Below are 14,845 nucleotides of genomic sequence, written 5' to 3' on the forward strand. Positions count from 1 at the left end.
GCTATTTAGAACTTTAACATAGCGTTGCATTGCACATATCCCTCCTTACGTCTAAAGAAGAGCATTTGCAAAAGTGTGCTCAAAGTCTCTAAAAACTGTATCCGTGAGCATAGGGAAGGGCGGGGGGGGGGCATCAACCTGATAGGTTTAGAAATGGACAAACTTGAATTTTTTAAAATATGCTACTTATGAAATAAATGAATAAATACATACCCTTGAGGAGAGAGTTTGTCTAGCCACCCTGATTTAACCTTCCTTTCAGATGATCCATAAAAACAGGCATAAGGAGATATTGCACTTGAGGAAATCATTGATGTATCGGCATTTCCACTTGTTGAGCTTAATGGATAACTGTGCCTATTAATGGGGTCCAAATTCAACACTTTCTGAGTCCTGGATTTCGATGCCTTTGAATTTTTTCTTCTTAAACTATGAAAGCATTCTTCTACTGTTGAGTATTCTGATTCAGAAGCAGAGTCTATCTGAAGATTGCTTTTGTCCTGTCGAGGTATCCAAATATCTTCCACTTTTTCTTCACTTATTTTCTCCTTCCTGTTATCATATATGCTACATGGAAAGAATTGGTATTAACATTTCAAAGAGCTATATGTGATTTATGCTGTCGGTAACTTTTTGTTTTTATTTATAAACAACCAATCACAGAAATTTTAGCCCAGGAATATCTTAGAATTCCATTAACCCATCTGATAATTTTTGAAACTCTTCCAGAGAAATTAATAAAAATATTTTATTAACCTATGACATATTTGAACACTACTAGAAGATTTTTTCTTATGAATAATTTTATGTTGAGGGGTTTGGGTGCATGTGGTAAGGCTGGAGACTGACCATAACTTTGGCATCACAATTTAAACACCTTCAACAACACAATTAATTTCCAACCTCTATTCTCTGCTGGGCAACATCATGAAACATGAACTCATCTGTTTGAAGGTCTTATTTCTAACTTGTTACCCCTTCTCTACTGTCCTCTAATTGACTCCAAGGACCCCATATTCCACCATAATGTAATAAAACAGAGGGACTGTACGTCTGACTGCTGAGAACATCAGTGTTATTTTGCAATGCTAATGAGGAGAAACACTGCAGCACATTGCTGGCTAAAATACAAGAAAGGGTCAGCACACATTCAGCAGGTAAAAGCTGTGAATGAAACACATTCATAGTATCTAAACATATTCCTATAGATTTAAGGAATGGCACAATAGATTCGCTCAGTCATTTATGTAAAATAAAACTGTACAGTACAAGGAAGTTTTTGCTAATCAATGAAACAGATACGCCTCAGGGTCAAATTACATTCTTCTGCAGATAGTGTTCTAAAAATCATTACTTCCTTAAAGAATAATTTAACCTGGCCCTTCCACATTCTGCATTATAATAGATTCTTGTCAGATGCTTACTGAAGATACTCATTTATTTAGTTTTAATTTAAAGAAATCTATGACAGTGTCAGCCTTGGAAAATGAAAGATAAATAGAAAATAAAAAGAACATCAGGTAATGATCCAGTATGCCAAGTCCCAATAAAGCTGAGAGATAAATAAAATTTAAGTTGGTGCCTACAGATTCTGTTTAACTTCATGTGTGATCCAAATATGTGGATAATTGTCATGTCTGTTGTCAATGCTGAATCTCTAATAAAAAAGATATATTACATATGTAAAATTCTGCAACTCACATAGTAACATTTTGTACTGCCCTTTCCTACTTAATGTTAACATAATTTCTCATCTTAAAGGTGCAATCATGGTCACCACATATTTACCAGTTCGGGGAGAGGGAAAGTGACAAAATTAGGAAAAGACAAAAATAATCTGATACAGAGTATCATCGTCTACTTGATTTACAGATTATAATTCAATTATTAACATATGTGCCGTTATAGCAACATTTCAAAATGAAAGATTTGAACTTACTAATGAAAACTATTTTCTTGGAAATACAATATTATACTATGGGCAAGAAGTCAACACTTCATAATATTCTACTCTAAAGAATTAATCATTAGTCATGACCTCATACCTTGATTTGATGAAAAAAGTGTTCCTTGCTGTAGGTGCTGCCCCTTGGAGTGTTTCTTCATTTGTCCAAAATTCATTCTTTATACATCTCTTCTATAGAAAAATAAAAAATAAAAAATACGCTTATTGTTTTGCTTTTTGGTTTGGGGATTTTTTTTTTTTTTTTTTTTTTAGTGTAGCAATATTTTACAAAAATCCACAATATCTAAATTTAGGTTTATTAAACAAATGTCTAATTGCTTAGATCAATTTTCAGTAAAAACAATTTAATTAGGGAGACTATATGAAAAAGGCTGCCCTTTTTCACTTCTTTATTTAAATTATCAGTAACTCACATCATTTCAACTAAAAAAAAAAAAATAAAGATACTAACCAAGAACAAAATTTATGTGCTTTTACTCTCCTGCTGTATTTTTATCCTTCTACTTCTCTTTTATCAAGACCAAGAATAAGATAGCAAAGGAGCAGAAGTACCAAAGAGGAAACACTGACTGATAAACTGAATAATTTAAATAAATAAATAATTGGAAGTCTATACATTTAAAAAGTCTGCATTTGGATAAAAGGCAAAGCAAAATCTAGGAAATTTTTGTGTTTTATGGAGGAGTTTTTTTTTTTATTAAAGTAACTATCTTGTAAATTTTTAAAACTCACTATCCTGTGTTCCTAAAACCAAAATTAAAGTGTGTTTTTATGACACATATTTAAAGATATAGATTTTTTACTGACTGGAAATTTCATTCTTCAATATAATGTACTCTTCAAACAGCTTACAGGAAAATGAAGAGGCATATATAAGCAAAAAACCAAAGAAGTGATTATGGAAGAAAAAAACTTAAATGTATGGGACTAACCTTGGAATTTTCTAGTCTCTGGAAGAGAAAGGTCTCTCCATAAGGAAAGATGGAAGATGAATTCTCCTCATTTGAATCTTTTGGGGGAATTACAGGATAAAAATGGAAAGATGTGAAATATCGTTAAAAAAAAGAAAAGGGAAAAAAAAGCACGTGCTTAATTATTTTATAGCAATATCACAACTTAAGCCTTATTCTGTGAGAGTCCAAAACTATGTTCATGATTCTAAAAGCTCCCCATGGTCTTCCTGATATAGCACACAACCTTCACTTCACAACCATGACCTATGACTCAGTTTCTTACATTTTAATGTTACATACATTCTTGTTAACCTTTAAGATTCACATTAATAGAACCAAGTACATTTCCCACATACAACCTAAATTGTCATGGTACCATTTATGATGCTAATTCCTAAATAAGAGACTAATCTTAATTCTATTAGAATTTTCAATTTTCAATAGTTCTATTAGATTTCTATGAGAATTTTCAATTATAAAAAGCTCACTTACATAACAGGTAGCTATCACTCAAAATCCCAGAATCCACTTAATTACTCTAATACCATAGCTAAAACACACCTCTAAATAAATTATTTTATAAGAGAATTTCCACCATCCTTGAATTATACTAATCTACAAGAAAGAATTCTCAACACTTGCATTTCTGCTATGTTAAAATTTTAAAAATATTTTAATGGTTCAGTAGCCAAGCATTTGCCATTTTATTGTCAAGAAAAATGTTCCTGAACTTGTATAAGCAGAATTTTCAAAAAGAAAGCAAAGCCTCTGTCAATGATCAATTTACCAGAGCAACAATGCCTGTTACCATGGCAAAATCACTTTCCATATATCTTTGTCCTGTAGCTCAGACTGTCAGAAACCATTTAATACAGTTAAATGCCTTCGACTATGGTAATGATAAACGAAGCCTGCATTAAAAAAATCTTTTTACATAAGCATGTACAAATTTCCAGGAGTCTGAGTGTAGATTACTGTCTTTTATTCACTCATGATTAAAAGTGTCTGAAGTACTACAAATAGTGGCGAACAGTTATTCCCATTAGTGCCTCTACCACAGGTGGGCTGCCTTCTCAATCACAATTTTAACACACTTAAGACTATCAAATTGAGTGCTAACTAATTTACAGAAACTTTAAACTCATAGACTCACTCTGCCATGTCACAGGTTTTCCAGCTGAGGTAGCAACATTTCTTCTCTCACGAAAATAGCTTAAAGCAAAGGGGAAAATGGTTATGAGTTACTATCATGAATAAAGAATTTATTATAGAGACATACATTGCTTTGGGTAGAAAACTAATATTCAAAAATAAATCTGACTGGAAATAAACAGAATGACCAAATTCTGTTGTGTTTTTCTATGCATCCTTAAAGAGATTTCATTGGATTTTACAAGTGTTTGCTTCTGACATCTATAATCCACAAAATTAAATGAATGTATTTGCTCAGTGCCAGCATGCACATAATTCCAAACCTGCTAGCCACACCCCCCAGAGAGACAAACTTACTAACTAGATTTTTTTGTCATTAGCTTTATAATATTGAGTCAAAAATGTGTCTGGCTCTATGAACATAATATGAAAATACACATAAGCCCTTCTTTCAAGGATTTTACAGTCTTGAGAGAAAATATTGCAGATAATTGATTAGAACACAACATGACTTCAGTGATGACAAAGGTAAACACTGTACAGAGGGAAGATCTACCACTATATATAAGAATTCTACCTATTTTTCCATCTAATGGTAAGGATCAGGACATACTTAATTTCTCTTAGATATATATCTGCCCAAGTAACTAGAAGCAAGGATACAATAAATGTAAGAACAGAAAACAACAATACAGAATATGGACAAAACTTAAAAATCATTGTAACCAAAAGCTGGTTCTTGAACAACATCAATAAAATTGACAAATATAAAAAAAAAAAAAAATAGAAGAGACAGAAGAAGAAATTACCAACATCAGAAATTAAAGAAAGGACATCACTACAAATCCTAAGAACATTAAAGGGAAAAGTATAGATTATTAAGAAACACTTTATCCTAATAAATACAACAACTTAGATGAAATGGGCAAATTCCTTAAGAAACACAAATGACCAATTCTGACAAGATTAAATGCAAACTTTTAATAGTCCTGTATCTATTAAAGAAATTAAGTCCAGTAATTAGTCAACTAGCTCCAGGCCCAGATACTTCACTGGTGAATTTCACCAAACATTTAAAGAAGAAACAATTTCAATCTTACAAAACTTTTTTTTGGAAAATAGGGGAGGAGGGAATACTTCCCAACTCATTCTATAAGGCCAACATAACTGACAGCAAAACCAGTCAAAATCATAACTAAAGATAAATATTCCTCATGACACAGATGCAAAAATCATTAACAAAATATTAGCAAAAAAAAAACCACAACAATATATAAAAAGGACTAGGACTATATAATTAGGACTAGGTGAGACTTACTACAGGAAAGTAAAGTTGGTTTAACATTTAAAAAAATCAATGTCATTCACCATATTAACAATATAAAGGAGAAACATAACATGATCATTATAATAGATTCAGAAAAGACAACTGACAAAATTCAACATTCATTCATGACAAAAATTCTCAACAAACTAGGATTAGAAGGAAACTTCCTTAACCTAGTAAAGGGCATTTATCTACATTATTGTTAATGATTAAAGACTGAATGAGGGGCTGGCCGGTTAGCTCTCTTGGGAGAGTATGCTGATGGTAACACCAAGGTCACAGGTTCAGGTCCCCATACTGGCCAGCTGCCGAAAAAGAAAAAAAAAAGACTGAGTGGTTTCCCCTAAATTGGGAGCTAGGCAAGGAGATCTGTTCTCACCACTCATGTTAACATTACTTCAGAGGTCCCAACCTAGGCAATAAGACAAATGAAAGAAATAAAAGGCACTCAGATTGGAAAGGATGGTACATTGTAAGGAGAAGGTATTTGTAAATGGAAAATCCTAAAGAATCTATCAAAAATCTTCTCAAATTAATAAGCCAGTCCCAGGATAAGGAGTAAATATAAATAAATTCAACAGTATTTCTATATGCTAGCAATGAATAAATAGAAAAAATAATTTGAAAATACAATTCTTTTACAGTTGTGCTATGGTTTCAATGTCCTGTCCAATATTTGTGTTGAATTTAATCCCCAATTTAGCAGTATTGACAAACAGGGCCTTTAAGAGGTGATTGGGTCATGAGGGTTCTGCTCTGAAAAATGGGTTAGTCCATTCATATATTAATAAGTTAATAGATTAATGAGTGATTACAGGAGTGACATTTAGTGGCTTTGTAAGAGGAAGAAGAGAGACCCAGCCTATAGAACTGTAAGAAATAAATTTTGTTTATTTATAAATTACCCAAGGCTGGGGCCGAGCCCGTGGCGCACTCAGTAGAGTGCTGCGCTGGGAGCGCGGCGACGCTCCTGCCGCGGGTTCGGATCCTATATAGGAATGACCGGTGCACTCACTGGCTGAGTGCCAGTCACGAAAAAACGACAAAAAAAAAAAAAAAAAAAAAAAAAAAAAAGTTCATAAATTACCCAAGGCTGGTTGGTTAGCTAAGTTGGTTAAAGCATGGTACTGATAACACCAACATCCAGGGTTCAATCCCTGTACCAGCCAGCCACCAAAAAAAAAAAAGTAAGATAATGATAAATTGCCCAATTTCAAGTATTCTGTTATAAGCAACAGAAAACAAAGACAAATAGCATCCAAAAACATGAAATACTAAAAGGATAAATTTATCAAAATGTGAATGAGACCTGCACACTGAATACAGGGAAAAATAAGTCCTAAATACATGAACAGATATACCATATTCATGAACTGGAAGCCTCAATATTGTCAAGATGTCAATACTCTCCATATTGATATATAGACTCTACACAATCCCAAACAAATTACAGTGGGCCTATTTTATAGAAATTAACAAGGTGACTCTAAAATTTTCATGCAAATACAAATGACCTAGAATAGTCATATTCTTTAAAAAAAAAAAAAAGACAAATTTGGAAAATTTACACAATTTCAATATTTAGTCCCAAACTACAGTAATCAAATCACTGTGTCACTGGTGACTGGATACACATGTAAATCAATGAAATAAAATAGAGTCCACATATACTCCCACACACCCATCATCCACTGATTTTTTTTTTTTAAAGATTCCAAAAAAAGATTCCAATGAAGACAGGATAGTATTTTCAACAAATGTTGCTGGGAGTGGATATCTCAATGGAAAAAAGAAGTGAAATGAATGTCAACTCTTATTTTATACAATACACAAAAATTAACTCAAAATGGAGTTTAGTTAGACCTTTTTTAAATGTTAATGCTAAAACTGTAAAAATTCTGGAAAACATAGGAGAAACTCATTGTAACTTCTGAATAAGTAAAGTTTTCTTAAATAAAATACAAAAACCAAAACCCATAAAAGAAAAAATTGAAAAGCTGGATCTTACCAAAGTTTCAATCTTATAATGTCACATATTTCTGACAAATGACTCGATTTTAAAATGGACAAAAATGTGAACAGATACGTCACAAGAGAAGATATATGAATATATGATACCACGATATACTTACTGGAATGGCAATTTAAGACTGTTGGTACCAAGGGTGGGAGAATATGTGAATAATTAGAACATTTAAACACTGTTGGCTGGAGTATAAAAAGAAGAGTGCATCCACTTTGGAAACTGTTGGGCAGTTCCTTATAAAGATAAACATTCAACTTAAGAGCCCAGCTATTCCAATCCTAAAACCCAAAAGAAATGAAAACATATGTCCACAGAAAGACCTGTATACAAGGTCTCACAGCAGCTTTAGTCTCAATAACCAAAAACTTGAAACAAACCAAATGGACATCAAGCAGTAAACGATTAAAAAAAAAAAAAAAAAGGTAAATGGAACTAAAAGTATATTACCTTGAGTAAAAAAACTAAAAAGAAACAAACTACCAATAAACATAATTATATGAATAAATCTCAAAATCATCATGCTGAGCAAAAGAAGCCAGACACAAAGAAGTACATTCTAGAGGGACAGACTATAAAAGGGCACTGGGAAACTCTTAAGGGTAACAGAACGGCTCAGTTTCTTGACCGTGGTAAAAATTTGATGGGTTGACATCTTCTACAACTCATCAAATTACATGTTTTAAATAGTTACAATTTACTGTACATATACCTCAAAAAGAATTGTTTAAAAATAAATTTATCAAATGTACTATTTATAGGGTTGACATACAAAATATCAACTCCATTCCTAAATATCAGCAAACAAAATGAAACATTAAAAATTATATCATATAGGACTTCTGATCAAGATGGCAGAATAGACTATACCCAGTGTCACCCTCTGCCACAATCAACCAATTTACAACTATTAAAAAGCAACAACTGCCAAGCTGAGGCTGCTAGAGCTCAGGGGAAGAGGAGGAGAGACCTACAGAGTTCATAAAGGTAGGAGAAGCCATGACAAGAGAAGAAAGGACCACTCTGTTTCAAGCCCCAACCACTTCAAGCCTAGCCCTCATGAGCTTACAGAGCAAGAGCTGGCAAAAGCTGCTGCTGTGCCCTTCATATGAAGTTGCTTGGGGACTGTAGGGGAGAAGACAGCCTTGGTGGCTAGCAGGCCAACAAGACCACTAACAGGTTTCCCTTGGATACACATAGGAGTGAAGGGTCACAGACAACTGAAAAAAGGAGCCATTCAAAGGCTGGCGAGTCAACACAGGGGACTGGCACGTGGCCCATCCCATGGGAAGTGTTTGGAGTGTGATGAGTTGGGGAAATGGGCCCACCAGGTAAGCAGTGGGGCACAGCATGGGCAGCTGATCTGCCCTCCAGTCAGCATAGGATCACTCAGTGTAGACTGGTCAGGAATACAGAACTGTAGGAGGTGCAGTTTGCTGAAAAGACTCAGGCCCAGACCAGAGTTTCCACACAACCCAGGTATACCAGACCTCACAGGACCCAGAAGTGCTTACAAGGTCAACAATTAAAACCTGAGCTGCACAAAAAGCCTTCTCCAGAGAATCAGCAGCAAAGCAGCAATTTAGCTCAACCACAAGGCTCAAGTGCTGGTCCCCACAGGAAGTTCCCCCATTTTAGAAGTAACCAAAGGACAACAAATTACTTCCAGTGCGAAGTTTAAGTGGTGGGAATAGCAAATAATCAAATACAGAACAGAAAGAAAAAACAAAAAAGGCAACAGATCAGAGACAAAGTTCCAATACTAACCAGTAAAGGTCTAACACCACCAAAGAACACCTATGAAACCTACAAGGACCGGAAGCACCCCCAGGCTCCCATGCTGGGGTGGAGCGCGGGCTGAGGGCCTCAGCCATGCCTCTCTGACTTCCACATCCAGCCCAGTGATGACCACCAGGCCACAGCCAGAAGTAGCCTTGGCTCTCAAGCTAGGGAAGTCGAGGGGGCCCTCAGTTATGTGCCCCCAAAGTCTGCATCCAGCCCAGAGATGAACACAGAGAAACATGTGGAAGCACCCCAGGCTCCCAAGCCAAGGCAGTGGAGGGCTGAGAACCTCAGCTACGCCCCTGATGTCCAAATCAAGCCCAGCAACAATCACCAGGCTGCTACCAGAAATGCCCCAGGCCCCTCAGCCAGGGTGGTGGGGGGCAAGGGACCTGACCACGGAGCCACCGCTGGAAGCACCCAGGGCTCCCCTGCCAGAATGAGAGGGGTGCCACTGGCCTCGGTCACGCCCCCCCTTCTCCTCCTCCTACCCTACCCTCTCCCCTTACCCCTCTCCACCTCCCCCCCAAATACTCCACAACATCTTAGAATGTAAGAAAATAAAAATAATAATAATAATAATAAATTTAAAATAAATAAAAAATTAAAAAGTAGCATTTTGGAGCAGGGTATTAAAATTTTTTAGTTAACAGTAAACTCTCCAATGTGAAGTAAAATGGAATGTTCTTCTAACTTGATAAAACCTGCTGTCATATTGGGAAAAAAAATTAAAGAATTGTCAGTCCAGTTGAGGAAATTAAACAAAAATGCATGAAACAATTCAATTGATGTGGAAGTGAGACAGGTAAAGTTTTTCTTGCTCTTTGTTAGCTATTCTGATAAGGGAATAATGTGGAATATTTATCTGACTGAATTGGAAAAATAAAAATTCAAGGCTGGAAGAGGCCTTAGAAAAAAATATGTCATACATAAGAACATCAAAAAATTACCAAAATCTAGGATTATACCTAACAAAAGATTTGTAAGAACTCAACTAGAAAACATTACTGAGAAAATTATACAAAATCTAATTAAATAGAGGAATATATGAAAAACTGAATATTGCAAAGATGACAACCCCTCCCCCCATACTAATCCACAGAATCAATGCAATCTCAAACAAAAGAGTTGCAGGGGGTATGTGTGTGTGTAATTGTAACAAGTTGATTCTAAAATGTACATAAAAAAACAAACAAAAAAAACCTAATAATAACAGACATTTTTGAAGAACATGATAAGAAAACATACTCTACCAGGTATCAGGATTTATTATAAAGCTATAATAATTAAAATACTATATTACTGATAAAGGGATAATAGATTATTAAAGTAGAATAAAGGGCTCATAAAGAGACACAATTGTCTTTTAAAAAAAAGATGTCAATCTGCAGCAATAAGAAAACCATAGTCTTTTTAATAAGTAGATCAGTTGTACATCCACGTGTAGGAAAATGAAACATTCCTCCTATCTCAGACCATATATAGAAATCAACTCAAGATGAATTATAAATCCCAATGTAATAGATCAAACAATAAAGCAAGAAGATAACAATAAAATGTTTTCATGTATCCTAAGAAATAAAAAGTTTTAACTCTAAAGGAAAGTATTGGTAAATTTGACTAAATTATTACTAAAAACTTTTATTCATTAAAAAGTCACCATTAAGGGACAAAAAAGCAATATGCAGAGAGGGAGAAGATATATTGGACAAAGGGCTCATACCCATAGTGTATCAATAATTCCTAAAAATCATTATGAAAGTCAGAAAATCCAATTCAAAGCAACAACCAAAAAGAAACAAATATGGGTAGAAGACGTGAAAAGGACCACACCAAAGAAGATATAAACATGGCCAATGGCAAATAAATGCATTAAAAGGTGTTCAGTCTCATTAGTGATTAGAAAATGCAAATTAAAACCACAATGAAATACCACTACATGTGTATCTATATGGCTAAAGTATTTAAAAATATCCAAGTATTGTTTAGGGTATGAAACAAGAGAAATGTACATATACTGCTGGTGGTAATATAAATTAGTAGAACCACTTTTTAAGAACTGTTTTTCATTATCTATCGAAGTGGAAAATATGCATACCCTTGACACAGCAAACCTACTCCTAGGTACGTATTCAACAGACATGCATGTAGATGTGTTCCAAGAATTGCCACCAAAATGTATGTCAACAGGCAAATGGATAAATGAGTTGTGGAAGATTCACACAAAGAAACACTATTCTACAATAAAAAGAACAATCTGACATGCAATGACTTAGATGCGTCTCAAACACATCACGTTGAATAATGATTCCAGATACAAAAGATTACCTGCTATATGATTCCATTTATATGGAATTCTACAATAGGCAAAAATGATTTACAGTGAGATCAATAGTTCCATGATGCAGGGGATAGGGCAATTTACTGCAGATGATCATGAGAGAATCTGGGGGAGAGTGATGGAATGCTTTACATCTTGATTGTGGTAGTGGTCATGTGGGTATATATATTTATCAAAACTCATCAACCTTCATACTTAAAATAAGTCTATTTTATTATACAAGGGGACTTCAAAAAGTTCATGGAAGGACTTGTATTACCTTTTAATTCTATTTCTCCACAAACTTTTAGAAGTAACCTCATATGTAAATAATATCTAAAGATGAGTTCTATATGTGTATACACATATATCTACATTATTTATATGCAAAATGCTGGACAATGCTGAAAATATGGAATGTCTACCAAGAGTAAGAATGGATATCAGGTATATTCATACAATGAAGTATTATACAGCAGTGAAAACAAACTACAGCCACAGATACCAACTTGGATGAGTATCAAAGTTAAGCAAAATGAGCTGAACTAAAAATGCCCAACATATGATTGTATCTTTTTGAAAGTTCACAAAATTGGCAAAACTATACTATTTGGGACATACTTAAGAGGTAAAATTCCTTTTAAAAGCAAGAAAGTGATTGCAATTTAATGAGGAATTGGTCAACGGACACAAAGAATGCATATTGTAATGATGAATAAGCTAACTATACTAATCTAACAACCACACATTCTACACAATTATTGAAAATCAATGTTGTACCCCACGTGTATGTGTAATAAAAAATAAATAAAAATAAAATAAAATAAAGTCAAGATAGAAGTTTCCTTTGGCAAGAAAGAGGCCTAGAATTTTATCAAAGTATTAGAAAATGGTTTATCTTTTATTTGTTTACTACCTTCAGATTCTTGATACTTTTATACAGCTGTAATTGTTTCCTCATATTTGTACATTACTAATACACGTACATATTAAAGATTTGAACCCTTGAGTGGAACAGTACTCAAATATTCTGCATCTTTGGTAACTTGCACTAATGATAAACACTGCTAATTCTTACTAAGCATTTACAATATTCCAGACAAAGGTCTCATAATTTTACACACACACACACACAGTATATACATATGCATGTAGTCAAAAAGCATATAAGATTACCTGCATTTAGTTATTTATTTATTTACTTATTTTTTAGCAAGCAGTTCCCAAGGATGATCTGCATTTTTTTAAAGAGGAAAGTTGGCACACAAAGCAGTTAAGTAACTTGCCCATGGTCACTCAGCTCATATGTAACTAATCTGGGATTCAAATCCAGGCAGTCTAGATCCATAACTCACATTCTAAACCACAACGCTTTAAGGAAAAAAAAAAATCAATCTCAACTTACTGAAAAAATAAATTATAAGATTTTGAACTATTTTAAGTATACCCATTATTGGTATTTTTAAGCACTATTTTGTTGATTTCACCATAACTCACATAAAATGTAAAGAAAAAAGTTTATGATGATGTTTACTGATTTTGCTATTGATATCCACCTGCAAGGATTACCAAATCCATCAACCAAGTTCATCTGAACTAGTATGTATGAAAGCAGCTTAGTATAGGAAACAAATAGTTTTGAAAACTCATGGTTAGCAATTTATATTTTCATTTGTCTATGAATAAATTATCACAAGCTCTCTTATATTCTAATATCTACTATGCCCAAAGAAATTTTAGGGATCTCACCTATCTAGATCTCATATTAATTCCTTATAACAGCCCTATGAGGTAGGACTTGGTGTCCTAATCCTATCAATTGAAGGAGGAGGTTCTCCCACTCAAGTCTCACAGCTAATAAGAGGCAAGGCCAGCATTCAAAGTCAATTTGGTCATTCTGTCTCTTTCTCTCCTACTATTTTCCTACCTGAAAACTGCTTTTAAATTTGAAATACAAAGCATGACTGGTTCACAAAAAAGTCATCAACTCATTATTATGCCTTTGTGATCTTGGTCAAATTACCTAGCATCTCTGAACCTGGTTTCCACATTTATTAAAAGGGAAATGAATGAGGGTCTGTGGCCTAGGAATATTATGATGATTTATGAGATAACAATGCTTTTAAAGATCATAAGACAGTGCCCTACACAATGTAAACTCTCAGCAAGAATGAGCCAATTGTTATTTTTACTAAAGAATGACAGGTCCTCCTGGTAAACATAATGTGTGCATTTGTTTCTTAAAGTCCTCAGAATGAACACTCTTCATTTATAATACTGAAAAAGCATCAACAAACTACTATGGGAATAAATTGCGGGGGGCGGGGGCAGTTTTGAAAAAATACCCTACAGCAGTTTTTGCATAAAATATGTGCATGGACGTGGACAAATCTCAAAAATAATATTAAGTGAAACATCAAGTTGCAAAAAAACAGCATTTTCATAAATCAAAAATATCTTAAACAATACTATTATATCTGCATTAAAAGTACAAAAGCATGTATGAGTAGGATAAACATCAATTTCAGAATATCAGTTACTTCTGGGCAAAGAGGGACGAGGCAGGAAAATTAGTTGAATTTATTCTTTCTCAACAAACTGAAGCCTGGGTCCACCATGGCGAGATACTAATGCTTTTTAAATCTAGATGGTATTATATGTTCACTACTGTTACTTTACACACTTTTCTGTATGTTTGAGTTTTTCAAATTACAAGTAATTATGTCAAAATATTTGCCGTGGTTTCAATCTATTTGTTAAAGAGGACTCATACTACAGTCCCTACCCAGGAAGTCAGATTTACTGGCTTAACTCCAGAAACTAAGAAGGTGCTTCTTCTTCCCGATAAATTTCCTGAGTTGTAACCTAATTTTTATCTTTGTATCACATCCCTTACACATTCACCATAATGCTTTATACAAAGCATGGTCCAACAAGCTAACACTTAAAGAAATGTTCCAAGCACCATGAATATATCAGAGTATATGTCATTGCTGATCGGCTCAGAAATTGTCCAATATGCAAATAAGCTTGGAACATAAAGTATGTATGCATAGACAGAGTTCAATTTGTTTGCACATTTCAAAAAAGAAATATTAAAATATATTTATATATATAAATATTTAAATACATAAAATATAAAGCTTACTCTTTACAAATTGAAACTTATGCTCAAATACAAATATGGTTTAAAAACACAAATAATAATAAAATCTAAAAAATAAAACCAAAATAATAAAAACCTTAGTAATTCTGAGTCACATTAACTTCATAAATGTTTTGTTAGTATTTCCCCCATGCTAGTTTCATTATTTTTAAAACC

The 14,845-nt window shown here is 33.9% G+C and overlaps 1 protein-coding gene across 1 annotated transcript in view; it reads right to left on the reverse strand.

The window, feature by feature from the left end:
- ARAP2 (ArfGAP with RhoGAP domain, ankyrin repeat and PH domain 2) overlaps positions 1-14,845 on the reverse strand; it is a 162,188-nt gene that overhangs the window by 140,923 nt on the left and 6,420 nt on the right. The window contains exons 2-5 of the mRNA XM_063108248.1: positions 4,073-4,131; positions 2,899-2,975; positions 2,046-2,137; positions 214-567 (exon numbers count right to left, since the gene is read on the reverse strand). Of these exons, the coding sequence (XP_062964318.1) occupies positions 214-567; positions 2,046-2,137; positions 2,899-2,975; positions 4,073-4,131 (582 nt within the window). The remainder of the gene's footprint in view (positions 1-213; positions 568-2,045; positions 2,138-2,898; positions 2,976-4,072; positions 4,132-14,845) is intronic.

Source organism: Cynocephalus volans, chromosome 9 (assembly GCF_027409185.1).
Source record: "Cynocephalus volans isolate mCynVol1 chromosome 9, mCynVol1.pri, whole genome shotgun sequence".
In the NCBI taxonomy this organism is placed as follows: domain Eukaryota; kingdom Metazoa; phylum Chordata; class Mammalia; order Dermoptera; family Cynocephalidae; genus Cynocephalus; species Cynocephalus volans.